Source organism: Mangifera indica, chromosome 13 (genome assembly GCF_011075055.1).
Source record: "Mangifera indica cultivar Alphonso chromosome 13, CATAS_Mindica_2.1, whole genome shotgun sequence".
Classification (NCBI taxonomy): domain Eukaryota; kingdom Viridiplantae; phylum Streptophyta; class Magnoliopsida; order Sapindales; family Anacardiaceae; genus Mangifera; species Mangifera indica.
Window position 1 is genome coordinate 9,941,991 of NC_058149.1, and position 12,907 is coordinate 9,954,897.

The 12,907-nt window shown below is 31.2% G+C and overlaps 2 protein-coding genes and 1 long non-coding RNA gene across 3 annotated transcripts; 1 reads left to right on the forward strand and 2 right to left on the reverse strand.

The window, feature by feature from the left end:
- The first annotated feature begins 2,432 nt into the window (after positions 1 to 2,432).
- LOC123194010 (respiratory burst oxidase homolog protein E) lies at positions 2,433 to 8,121 on the forward strand. The gene is made up of 14 exons (XM_044607116.1): positions 2,433 to 3,159; positions 3,230 to 3,389; positions 3,463 to 3,511; positions 3,598 to 3,711; positions 5,157 to 5,579; positions 5,677 to 6,060; positions 6,166 to 6,261; positions 6,347 to 6,462; positions 6,536 to 6,706; positions 6,959 to 7,112; positions 7,210 to 7,404; positions 7,482 to 7,610; positions 7,697 to 7,775; positions 7,845 to 8,121. The coding sequence occupies exons 1-14, from the start codon at positions 2,556 to 2,558 to the stop codon at positions 7,952 to 7,954; spliced, it is 2,784 nt and encodes a 927-aa protein (XP_044463051.1). The 5' UTR covers positions 2,433 to 2,555; the 3' UTR covers positions 7,955 to 8,121.
- LOC123194011 lies at positions 6,856 to 7,645 on the reverse strand. The gene is made up of 3 exons (XR_006497189.1): positions 7,506 to 7,645; positions 7,189 to 7,345; positions 6,856 to 7,082 (listed from the first exon to the last, which is right to left on the reverse strand). It is a non-coding gene; the product is annotated as an uncharacterized LOC123194011 (long non-coding RNA).
- A 721-nt stretch (positions 8,122 to 8,842) lies between the features above and the next one.
- LOC123194009 lies at positions 8,843 to 10,927 on the reverse strand. Its single transcript, XM_044607115.1, has 2 exons — positions 10,597 to 10,927; positions 8,843 to 9,327 (listed from the first exon to the last, which is right to left on the reverse strand). Exons 1-2 carry the CDS (start codon positions 10,764 to 10,766, stop codon positions 9,192 to 9,194), a joined length of 306 nt encoding a protein of 101 aa, XP_044463050.1. The 5' UTR covers positions 10,767 to 10,927; the 3' UTR covers positions 8,843 to 9,191.
- Positions 10,928 to 12,907: the final 1,980 nt, after the last annotated feature.

A 12,907-nucleotide genomic window follows, 5' to 3' on the forward strand; every position in this document is an offset into this window, starting at 1 on the left:
ATATTAAAAAATATTTAAATAAAATAATATATTAATATTTTTTATTATTTCTAATTCAATATAATAATTACTTATATCTATCTATTTTTAATTTAATTTTATCAAACATAATAATAATTTATATTTAAATAATCTATTTTTAAAATAATCTTTCAATTTTAGTAATAAAATATTTTCTAAACCAAACATCTTATAAGTATAACATCTCCCATTCTTAATTAGTGTTTCTTCTAAAAATAATGTTATGTATACAAACAATAATATATTATCATATGATTAAACAGTTAAAAATTAAAAATAAAATAATATTTAATTATATAATAATATATCATTATTTATATATATAATTATATATAAAAATTATATATATAATATTATTGTTGGTCTATTATCCAATGTGAGAAAGCCACCACAAGTCAACTCATCCACATCGGATCTGCATGAGAAATTGTATATACATGGACTTCATTTATTAGCTTATTGATGGAAGCCTGACAATTAAAAAAATAAAAGTCCATTGTGGCGCGGAATATTCTTGCATTTATCCGGCTTCTCTTAAAAGGGGGAAAAAAAAAAACGCTCAGATATTACGTTCGTTTCATCTACTTCTTATTAAAATTGGATTTAAATTAAATCAAATTTAAATTCAGTTTAATTTAATAATAATAAAGTTCGAATTTAGGCTCATCAAGCTAGTTATACTTAAATTTAAATTAGGTTTGAGTTTGATTTGACTTGTTTCAAATTTAAATATTCGTTATTAAAATGATATTATTTTAATATATATTGATCAAAATGATATCATTTTGTATCAAAAATTTTAATTTATAAACTTTGATAAACAAAATCAAACTGAAAAATACTAACTCAAACTCAAACTTATTTGAGTTAAATTTGAATTTAAATATACTCAGTTTGAATCTATCTCTATCTCGTATGATTTGATTTTATCTTTCTACTTGGGACTGTCTTGTCAAAACAAAGCACTATCCATGCGAGGAAGGAGGGGTGATGTGGAGCAAATGTAGGATAGAATACCCATTACACCTAATAAAATTATTAGTCTATTCAATTTTTAACAACCCTTTTATTTTTATTATATACTGTTTTTATTTTACTAAGCATTATTAAGACACTATTTTATATATTTTCAGCTAATAGACAAGTCCAACTAATAGAGCTTTATTTATGCAAGTAATCCCAACTTATATGCACAGTTATGGAAGGTTAATGCACAAAGAACATGATTTTAGTGATTTCAAGAAGCATATATAGATTTTATCTGCACATGTACATAGTATTTCTTGTAAGTGGGAAACGGACATTGAAGTTCAAGAGGAGGTTAAATGCTATTTTTAAAAGTTTTGGAGTAGCTAAAAGTGGAAAAAGATAGAAACTCCAGATTTATGAAAAAAATATAACTTTTCAAAGTTAGAAAATTTTATATAAAAGTAAAGTTGTTAATTTTTAAAACTTAATAAAGAAAGTATAATGAATCATATATTATTTTAATAATATTATTAAAAAAATAATTTTACCCTTAATCTTAACTGAAAATTTTAACTCATAGATAAATGTTTAGATTTTTAAAAGTTGAAAAGTAAGACTTTGAGATTTTACTATACCTTAGATGAGAACAAGTCTTTTGGTCTTGTTTAATAATGTCCTTGTCTCATAAACAACTATCAGGTTTTTTTTTTTTGATAAGAAGCAAATTAATTCTATCAAATGTACTAATTCCATTATATCTTAAAATAATTTGAGCATCAAAAGAGAAAATTTTATGTATAAGAGAGTATGAGTTTAAGTTTTCTTAATCGATATATCAAACTTTTAATTATCTAATTTACTGTGATTAATTTTGATCTAATGTGAGTTGTTGTTATGACAAACTAAATAGGCAATTTTGGCATGATTTTTTAATGCAAATTAACTGTTACCCAAAGAAATTTCACGTGAATTACTTACCAATAATCTTTGCTTATTAATATCAATACGTATACATCACTAAAAAGTTAGTTAAACAAGTTTTTATAGTTTATAAAATTGATAAAATATAAAAAATTTTAAAAAAATTTAATTAATTTATTTCACATAATAATTATAATTGTAATTATTAAAGCGGAGAATTTTAAGGGTTTTATCTGCTTGTATTTTAATTAATACAATAGAAATGACATTAAAATTTTCATGTAATTTTCTAGTCATACTTTTTTATTTCGATATACTCGAGAGTCTTATTGAAGCCTGCTCTTTCTTACCAATAATCCTTTTTTTTTTTTTTTTTTAAGTTGACTGTAAATATAGATTAGCCAAGTTTAAATGTGCGAGCTACGGAGGGTTGTGGTTTAAATTCTCTGAAATATTTTTTCATACGCTTTATTAAATGGGCAAATTATCAACCACTCTAAGCACAACTGGGTACAGGCGTTGAAATGGTGTGGAGAGGTCGGTTGAGAGGTGTTTGTCTTGTTTGTTTTATCTCCTAACTGGACTTCCATTTTCATGCTTATGCAGAAAGAGAGAACCTAAATAATAATAAAAGGTACCTGAAAATGCCATCTGTTTCGTCGTTTGGAAGAAGCAGTCCACACTCGGTTTATAGCCGTACGTTCGAATTATCGGATGAATACGGAGAACTGCATTCTCGACGGGACAGCGACTATGGTCTCGGCGGAGCAATGTTGCCGATTTTTTTGAAGGATTTGAGGAGAAATAACCAACAGCAAGAGGATTTAGTTGAAGTGACGCTAGAGCTGGAGAAGGACGCCGTCGTTTTGTGCAGTGTGACTCCAAATGTACCTCAGTCCAGTCATACCGAAGGAGACAGTTCCGACGTGCCATCCGGAGTGCTTGAGAGGAGCCTCTCGGCGACCTCCCGACTTCGGAAAAAATTTAGTTGGTTAAGATCAGGATCGTCACGCTCAACATCATCCGATATCTTGGACCGTAAGATTTCGGAGCGTGATGCGCGGAGAATCAAAGCTAAATTTGAACGGACGAGATCGACTGCACAGAGAGGACTGAAAGGACTACGATTTATCAGCCAAACAACAGGAGCGTCCGACGCAGAGGAGCTCTGGAAAACAGTTGAGTCAAGGTTCGAGCCGCTGGCGAAGGACGGCTTGCTCGCGAGAGAAGATTTCGGTGAATGCATCGGTAACTAGTTTAAGAGTAGTACAGTTTTAATTTTGATTTTCAATTTTGCTCTGATTTTTTAGTTTGACAGGAATGGTGGAGTCAAAGGAGTTTGCAGTGGGAATATTTGACGCGTTGACACGACGGCGAGGTCTAAGGGTGTACAAGATAACGAAAGAGGAGCTTCGCGAATTCTGGTTGCAGATTTCGGATCAGAGCTTTGACGCTCGTCTTCAGATTTTCTTTGACATGTATGTCACTTTAGACTTAACCAAATCAGCGGTTTTGATTATTCGTTTAACAGCTGATTCGAAAGCGTTTCAGGGCTGATAGAAATGACGATGGAAGAATCACGAGAGACGAAGTTGAGGAGGTAATTATTGCAGTTCTAATTTTTTATTCAAGTATTGATTGTGAAGAGCAATATGGTAGATTTGACTTCGTTATTTGAAATCACAGTTAATTATGCTGAGTGCTTCTACCAACAAGTTGTCTAAGCTGAAAGATCAAGCAGAAGAATACGCCTCGTTGATAATGGAAGAACTGGATCCCGAAAATCTTGGTTATATCGAGGTACTTACTTACTTTTGTAGCGTTGAATTTACGCACACCCTTTGTCAACTTCCTTTTTATAAAAACTAAACAATAAAATTATACATATAATTTATATATATAATTAATGGTGTAACAATATATAATTAAATATTAATTTATCTTTAATTTTTAATTATTTAATCACATAATGATATATTATTATTTATATATAAAATGATATATATAATATTACACATAAATAAATAGATATCATCTAATAATAATATTATATACATAACTTTTGAATATAATTTTATATACAAATAATGATATATCATCATATGATTATGTCTTATTTTATATTTAAATTTTAACTATTTAATTATATAATAACATGTTTTGATTTATACATAAAATTATACGCATACCTCTTCTCATCATCTAATCATTAATTCAATTAAATAAAATATTCTATGTACAACCTTGATTCCACTGTCACAAATGTGGATAAACAAATAAACATCATGGATTGAAAGTTTTTAAGAGAAAAGTGAAAGTCAGAAAAATTTCCACGCAGTATTTCCCCCCAACAACATTTTCCCAACAACTTTTAAAAACAATACTTTTCTACGTGTTAATAAAATTGATTAATTTTTTGAACAAATATATTAAAAATATAAAAATAACCTTATTAATTTAAATATATACTAAAATTAAATAACATTTTATCTTTAAAAAATTTTAAATATATTTTCATTCCTTGTTTATTTAATTTTAAAATTAATATTTATAAAAGCTAAATTTAAAAATTAAAATTATCTTTAATAACAGTTAGAATTACATCAAAATGATGTGACTCAACCGAAATTGAATTAAGATTGTATGAATTTTGCTTCTATCTACCATATTCACTATCAATGACTATTTTAATCTTTTAAATTATTTTTTAATGTTTCAATTTCTTTAATTAAAAATAAAAGTTTAACTGTAATTATTTAAATTGGTAAAGAGAGATTTATTTTGTCTATATTCTAGAGGTATAAGTAATATTGATCCTAGAATATAATTTGACAAAAATACCCTGTAACATGTACTTTTGAATTTTTTTGAGACGTGGGACAATGTTGTTTTTTAAATTTAAAGGGAAAAAAGTGTCATTGAAACTAAAAATTAGTGGAAAATTGTAGTTTCCTTTTCTCTTTTAACTGGCATTTTATCGTAAGTGTCCATAAAGCACTATATTTTTTTCCTATCCAAATAGAAAATATGATAATTCCAAACTGATTGACATCAAACATAATAACAAGCGTGGCAAGATTTGAATCCCATCAACGAGACCATTTAACTGTATTACAAGATTGTGAAGCTAGTTTAGCAATGAGCTATGGTCCTGGGCCTTCGGTCAAAGCTACAAGAAGCTGAAAAACGTGAGACCAGTTAACATGAGTCACTGATAATGGCGGTTTTGGTTTTGGCATAATCAGTTGTGGCAGCTGGAAACCCTACTCCTACAAAGAGACACCTACATGAACTACAGCAGACCTCTCAGTTCAGCAAGTGTAAACTGGAGTCAGAACTTAAGTTCATTAAGACCCATGGGCATGATCCATAGAGTGAGCAGTAAATGCCTGTCTCTATTTCTAGAGAACTGGCAAAGAGGTTGGATTTTGTTGTTGTGGGTAATGGTAATGGCTGCACTCTTCACTTGGAAATTCATCCAATACAGAAACAGAGCAGCATTTCAAGTGATGGGCTATTGTCTGGCCACGGCCAAAGGTGCTGCAGAAACTCTCAAACTCAACATGGCTCTGATTCTTCTACCTGTTTGTCGAAACACCCTCACTTATCTTCGATCCACTATAGCGAGGTCATCTGTTCCCTTTGACGACAACATAAATTTTCACAAGGTGGGCAGTATTGCCGTGAATACGAGGTTAACATCTCATATCTCTAACGCATTTTGCATATTAGGCCTGACGTTTTTTCATATATTAACTTTGACAGACGATAGCAGGTGCAATAGTCATTGGAGTCCTAAGCCATGCCGGTATTCATTTAGCATGTGACTTTCCCCGATTAGTGAACTCATCTCCAGAAAAAATTGCCTTCATATTTCCTGACTTCCACAACAAAAAGCCCACATACACAGACCTTGTGACTGGTGTCGAAGGTGTGACTGGGATTTCTATGGTCATTTTATTGGCCATAGTGTTCACCCTGGCAGCACATAAATTCAGGAAAAATGGAGTGAGGCTACCCCCGCCTTTCAACAAATTAACAGGCTTTAATGCATTTTGGTATTCTCATCACCTTACTTGCTTGGTCTACATTTTGCTATATGTCCATGGAACCTTCTTATTCTTGTCCCACAGGTGGTATCAAAAAACGGTAAGAACCGTAAAAGCAAAAATACAATTGTGAATATGACAGAGGAATCAAATATAAGGTTCTAACAGGAAGCTACATTGGATCCCTTTGTAATCAATTTTCCAGACATGGATGTACATCTCTGTTCCCTTGTTGCTCTATACAGCAGAGCGGCATCTGCGGACGCGAAGATCAAGCTATTATTCAGTAAAAATACTCAATGTAATTTGATTCATATCTTAAACTTTTGTGCATGTAATTATTAATGCAATCAAAAGGTCTATTCACAACTTAATTTCTTATGCAGGTTTCTTTTCTACCAGGAGATGTCTTCAGCATAGTCATGTCCAAACCAAATGGATTCAAGTACAAAAGTGGGCAGTACATATTTCTCCAGTGCCCATCTATCTCCTCATTTGAATGGTGAGAGAAATTGTTGGAGATACTTACCTTGATGTTTCTATGCACTGAAATGGCTCTCATTTATGCTCTCCAGGCACCCATTTTCTATTACCTCAGCACCAGGAGATGACCATCTCAGTGTTCATATCCGGATAGTGGGAGACTGGACACAAGAGTTGCAGCAAGTTTTCTCAGACGGCAATGATTCAGCCTGTGTTATTAATCGAGCCAAATTTGGTCAACTTGGGCACGTGGATCACCATGGGTAAGCCCTTAGGAGCAATGTTATGCTTACCCACTTAGTACACAAATTGATATATATTTGATGTGTGTTATAATGTGATTGAGCGATATTTTATTTTTAATTTAACATCACCAATAACTTAATGACACATATTGTATCCAATTGAATACTTAAAGTAAATACATATAATTTTATTGAAGCCGTTACTGCCATAGTAATTAACTTGTACAAATATGTATGAAAATATTAACCTGGCAGAATACACTCATGCAGGCAACCAAAACTGATTGTTGATGGCCCATATGGTGCTCCGGCACAGGACTACAGAAATTACGATGTCTTGCTCCTTGTGGGGCTGGGAATTGGAGCTACTCCTTTTATAAGCATCCTTAGAGATCTTCTCAACAACACAAAAGAAGACCAATTGGTAGAGTTCACACTCTGGTCTAGAATACGAGAATTCTATGAAATTAATTAATAGCTGAGTTCTAGTGATTGCTCACCAACATTCTTATGGCGCCTAGGATTTAAATGGGGACACCAGCAGATCAGATGACAGTTGGAACAGCTTTGCCTCGTCAACCATGTCTACAGCTTCAAGTTTGACAAAGAAGAAATCTCCAAGGACAAGTGCTCATTTCTATTGGGTTACCAGGGAACCTGGATCGTTTGAATGGTTTAAAGGAGTAATGGATCAAATTTCAGATATGGATCACAAAGTAATTTAAAAAAAAAAAAGCCTTGTAATCAATAATGCATCCAAGTGATGATGTTCTAACTTGTTCCTTTGAAACAGGGTCAGATAGAGCTGCACAACTACCTTACAAGTGTTTATGAAGAAGGGGATGCAAGGTCAACCTTGATCACCATGGTTCAAGCTCTCAGCCATGCCAAGCATGGTGTTGACATCTTATCTGGCACTAGAGTATGATCTGTCATTGACTCTAAACTCCCCATCCCTTGATATGTTGCCATAGTTTATTTGTTTACTCTTTTAGCCTTCACTTGCAGGTAAGGACACACTTTGCAAGGCCAAATTGGAGAGAAGTGTTCACCAAAATAGCTTCAAAGCATCCCTGCGCTACAATAGGTAAAGATGATTTGAGTAAAAAAAACTGAAAGAAAATTGAAGTTAAATTGTTAAATCGTTAAATTGCAGGGGTTTTCTACTGTGGGATGCCAGTGTTGGCCAAGGAGTTGAAGAAACTATCGCAAGAGATGAGTCGTAAGACATCCACGCGCTTCGACTTCCACAAGGAGTATTACTGAGACCATTTAAAACTCTCATTTTTTCCTTTATAATTTGTGTAATTAATCAAATGAGAAATGTATATTTATATTCCTGAATGTAGGTCAGCCAGTTACACATAATTGATATGGTAATGTTGTTCAACACACAACATTTTTATTAAACAATACAGAAGAAGTTGCAGCTTTTTGGTTTGGTTTGGTTGGACCAGTAGTATCTAGACAATGCCAACTATTGACTTTGTTAACTTAGCCTAACCCAGTAGTTAATTTATTGAAGTGAACAGTTGTTGCAGTATTCTAATCAAGACAGCATGAGCTTATTTAGACAGGGACAGCAAGTTGTTTAATCTTTTATTTCAGATGAAACCATTTGCCACACACTGTCTAGTTTGACTTAATTAGCTTCAGAAGACTCAGCTTGCAAAAATAAACATTGCTAGCCAACAGTTTGTCCTCTTCATTAGGCTTGAGAATCGCCATTCATTAGCATGCTCTGATACTGAAAATCTATCAATTTATTAATATAGCCATACTGGTTGATTTCATTTTCCTAATCAAAGAATAAAATATAGTAAACAAACAGAAAGTTCCCTTCTCATATTGAACATTGAAATATGGATTTGAGAAATTCCAAAGAAGGAGATTCTTGTTCTTGTCTCCACTGGCTAGAACCGTGCAATCACCTGAAGATTGCCCCAGGTGTGGCTCTAATTGTTTCATTCACTAATAACATGCAAAAAATCAAAGTCATTGTTCTAAGAACGTTGACAAACAAAATATTTAACCCTTTCAAGAGATCTACAAGTGCTAAATCTGTTGGTTGTTTTGAGATGCATATATGACAGTTGGTCAATCTTTTCTTTTTCCTTTTATATTTATTTTTTGCATGTTTCTATTAAGGATCACTAACCATCAAACATGATGAGTCTACTGCATTACGAAATGAAATCATACAATAAAATGCAGTTAAGGATGTGCAAAGGTACAAATGCCATCACCCTTAAAGTTCTTAAATCGTGCAAAATGTTATATAGAAACAACATTTGGTCCTGTCTCTTCATTATAAAGCACACAAACAGCAATTCTATCAACAAAGTGATGAAATGCCTAATGATAATACTTAAATTAGCACAAGACACCAACAATTTATCAATGAAGTAAGCTACCTGCTGGAAAATTCTTCAAGTACACGTCAAAATGGTAAAGGCAACACTAAATTTCAACATCTTGTCTAGCAGCAACTGTCTAGCAGGCATCAATCATCTTTCAACCTCTTCAAAATTTTGGAAGCCCAGCGTCGAACACGTCGCTTCAGTGTGTAACCAACAACAACTCCGGCAACAAAGAAAAATGTGCAGAGCTTTGAACAAGTCCACAGTGACACCACTTGTCTGCAAGTGGACATAAGATGATTGAGAACAGGGACAAAGGAACAAAAGAAGAGGCAAACATAAAGTAACAGCAACTTTTTTTTTTTTTTTTTCTTTTCCAACTCTTTCACCCAAGAGAAATGACAAATTTAATAAAAGAAAAAGATTAGCAGAGCAAACAGATATAGCAATTTTATGCCACTGAAAAAATCAGAGCCATCATTCCTGCTAATCACAATTTTAGAGTTCTTTAAGGTGTTCAGTTCCTGAATTTATCACCCATATCTAGAAACTCGACAAACTAACTGAAGTTATTTGCAGCAAGCACCTTTTCCCAATCAGCATAAATGTAACACTCAAACTAACAATAGTTTAACTCATACCTTCCTAAATACAAGAAGCACTATTGCTAAAGAACAAAATAAATAAATATCAATAAAACTATATGTACCCACTTTGAGTACACATGATGTGTGTCATCATATAATTAAATGATTTTGAATTAAGGATAAAGTAACACCTAATCATCTAATAATACACATAAGTGTGTACTTATACCCATTTGTATACTCGAAATGGGTACGTACAGTGTTGCTCAATAAACATACATACATACATACATATATATATATATATATATATATATATATATATATATATATATATATATATATATGAAGGGAACATAGGAAAACTGGAAATCACACTTAGAATCTCTTTGGCTGTGGACACTAATTTAAAAGTCTTCCTTATAAAATTTCAAAAATCTAGAGATCCTGAATAGTTATCATACAATCCAATAGTTATGAAGCGACATCAATATAACATAAGGGACATTCGGTTTTTTATTATTTTTTTTCAGTAAGTATGGGACATTCGTTTTTACCTTTCTCCTCTGGTCAAGAAAAATTTCCAATTTGAAAGTATCATGTAGAATATGAACATTTTGAAATCTAGATAAAGAGCATTGCTTCTTTATTATTATTTTTCTTAAGAAAAAAACTTGTATAATCAAATGCCCTCATCCGGTAAGTGGATCCTAATAATACTGTAAACCAACGAATAGAAAGTCTGGGCATTTGGTTATAGAAATATGACCATGAATTTCCCATTAAACCAACACCAATAGAAAATTCTGTTAAACAAGCTAGCCAACAAAGGGCAATACGATCAAGTGAAATTACAGAAAAAAAATTATATCAATTTTCAACTAGCATGCAATGTATCTGAAACTCTGACTTTATAATCCACTCTGAAACAAGAACTTAACAAGAAAAAGAACGTTATTACCTGGGAGCTCTGGAGACCAAAAGACGATTCTGATCAGAAGATGACAAAGCGGTAGATAATTCTCCATGACGCCCAATACCACTGGAATTATACGGGCTGTCCGATAATGAAGAAGCGGCTGATTTAGCGGTTTTTGAAATTTTACTGACAAAGTTCTGCAATCCTTCCATTTGTTTTTCAAAAATTTTAGGGTTTTAATTTGAAACCAATCAGGCTTATTTAACAAAAATCCATTAGAGGAGAAGAAAATTGAAATATGATTAGGGTTAGGGCTTAAATATTATATTTGGGTATTCACCATTTACAGGCTAAAACTCAAAATTAGATAAGAAAATACCTCCACACCGTACCTTTTAAATAAAACCATAATTTTGTCAATAAAAATAAAAATGAACTTAAATGGCTAAAACTCAAGTTTAAACAAACTCGGCTTGGATCTAGTTGTGCTCCCACCCATATTCCAACATTAAACCCGAAATAAAGGGAAAATTTTATTATATCTAAATATCTATATAATGATTAACTTTAAAATATAATTATATGATGATTTTATATTATTATTCTGCATGTTGATTTGATTTTCTAAGTTTAGATTGAATTTTTTTAAGCACGTATGATTAAAATCTAGTATGTAACATTATGGCAGTTGAATTATGTATTACATCGTATATTAAAGACTTAATTTTTTTATATCGTGTATTAAATATTATATTATAGCATTTAATACAGTTTTTTAAAAAATAAAACAATAATAAAAATAATAAAAAAAATTTAATTGATATATCATCATTTAAAAAAAATCACAAATACTTTTAAAAATTTAAGATTTCTTATATACACTTTTATTATATCATCATTTTCTTTAAAAAGTGTATCGATCGATATCGATAATATGTATCATATCGTACAATACGTATTATATCATATGATACGTTTACTGTAATATATTAATTGAATACTATTAGTGTATGTTGTAGGAATAATTCGTATTGTTGGTTTCAAGACATTTTATTTTGTATATAATCTTTTAAATAAGTTGTTTTCTTTATTTGCAATAATATAAAGTATGTGTATAAACTATTTGAATGACGCACTTAATATAAACTGAATTATCGAATTGTTCTCTATGGATGTGATATAATTTCGACGATTATATCACATAGTATACTTCCATTGATATAATTTATACTCTCGGACGTGACATATTGAATACTTCTATTGAATGCCATGCGATGACATTAGTGCGGGTAATGATGATGGTCATGTCATTAGGGTATCAATATGAATCAATAGTTAGAAAACGTTTTTCGAACATGACCAATAACAATAAATCATATAATCATTAAATCGTACTCAATGACTTATCATATGATCCTTTGAACTAAGATGTTATGATCAGATGCAATATGAATACGCATGGTTCATGTGGTGTATGAATACGAGGTTAATCACATTCTGTACGAAAAACCATATTAATCATATGTTATTTGTGTAGGAAGACGAATGAAGATCAAGATAAGATATGTTGACTCGAAAAATATTAGATTCTAGATATCCACTGATTCGATCTAGATCTGAGTTTCAGAGTGAATATCAATAAATATTAGAAATCAAAATCTCTAGCTAGAATATAATGTAAATCATGCAAATGATGTTTATAATAACATGTTCCAAATACTTAAATCGACAATTCATGAAGAATCGAAATTAGGATTTTGATGATCCATCCGAAATCAATCTAGATTGGACAATGGAAAGATATTACTTGCACGAAATGTATAATTGGAGATATTAAGTTTAATGGAATATTTCTTCATTGTGGTTTAGAGACTATGACACATTTTAGATGTTTACTATAGTTATTGTATTTTTGGATACACTTTTAAATCATCTAAAAAGGTACTTACGGCTACGTTATGGTGAACCTAAAGAGTCACACTAATAAACTAAGCTTTCGATAAAAATAATTAATTATCTAAAGATGGTTAATACCTTTTGAAGGATAATGAAAATCATAAAAATGTTATATAGGTACAAAAATAACATTTTAAATGTTAAGATATTAGTGAGATGAAATTAGAATGACTAAGGTATATATTTGATATACATGCATGACAAGGTTTCAAATTATTAATTTGTTGAGTCAAATAAGAATTTTAAAATTGCAAAATAGGTCATCGTTATATAAAATGCATTTTAGTTTATTTTGAATTAACATAATGTAACATCCCTCCCCAAAATTGCTGTCTTTCGGAGAAAAAATATTACGAATTAATATCTGGAGTGTTCTGAAATTATTTAAAAAAAACTA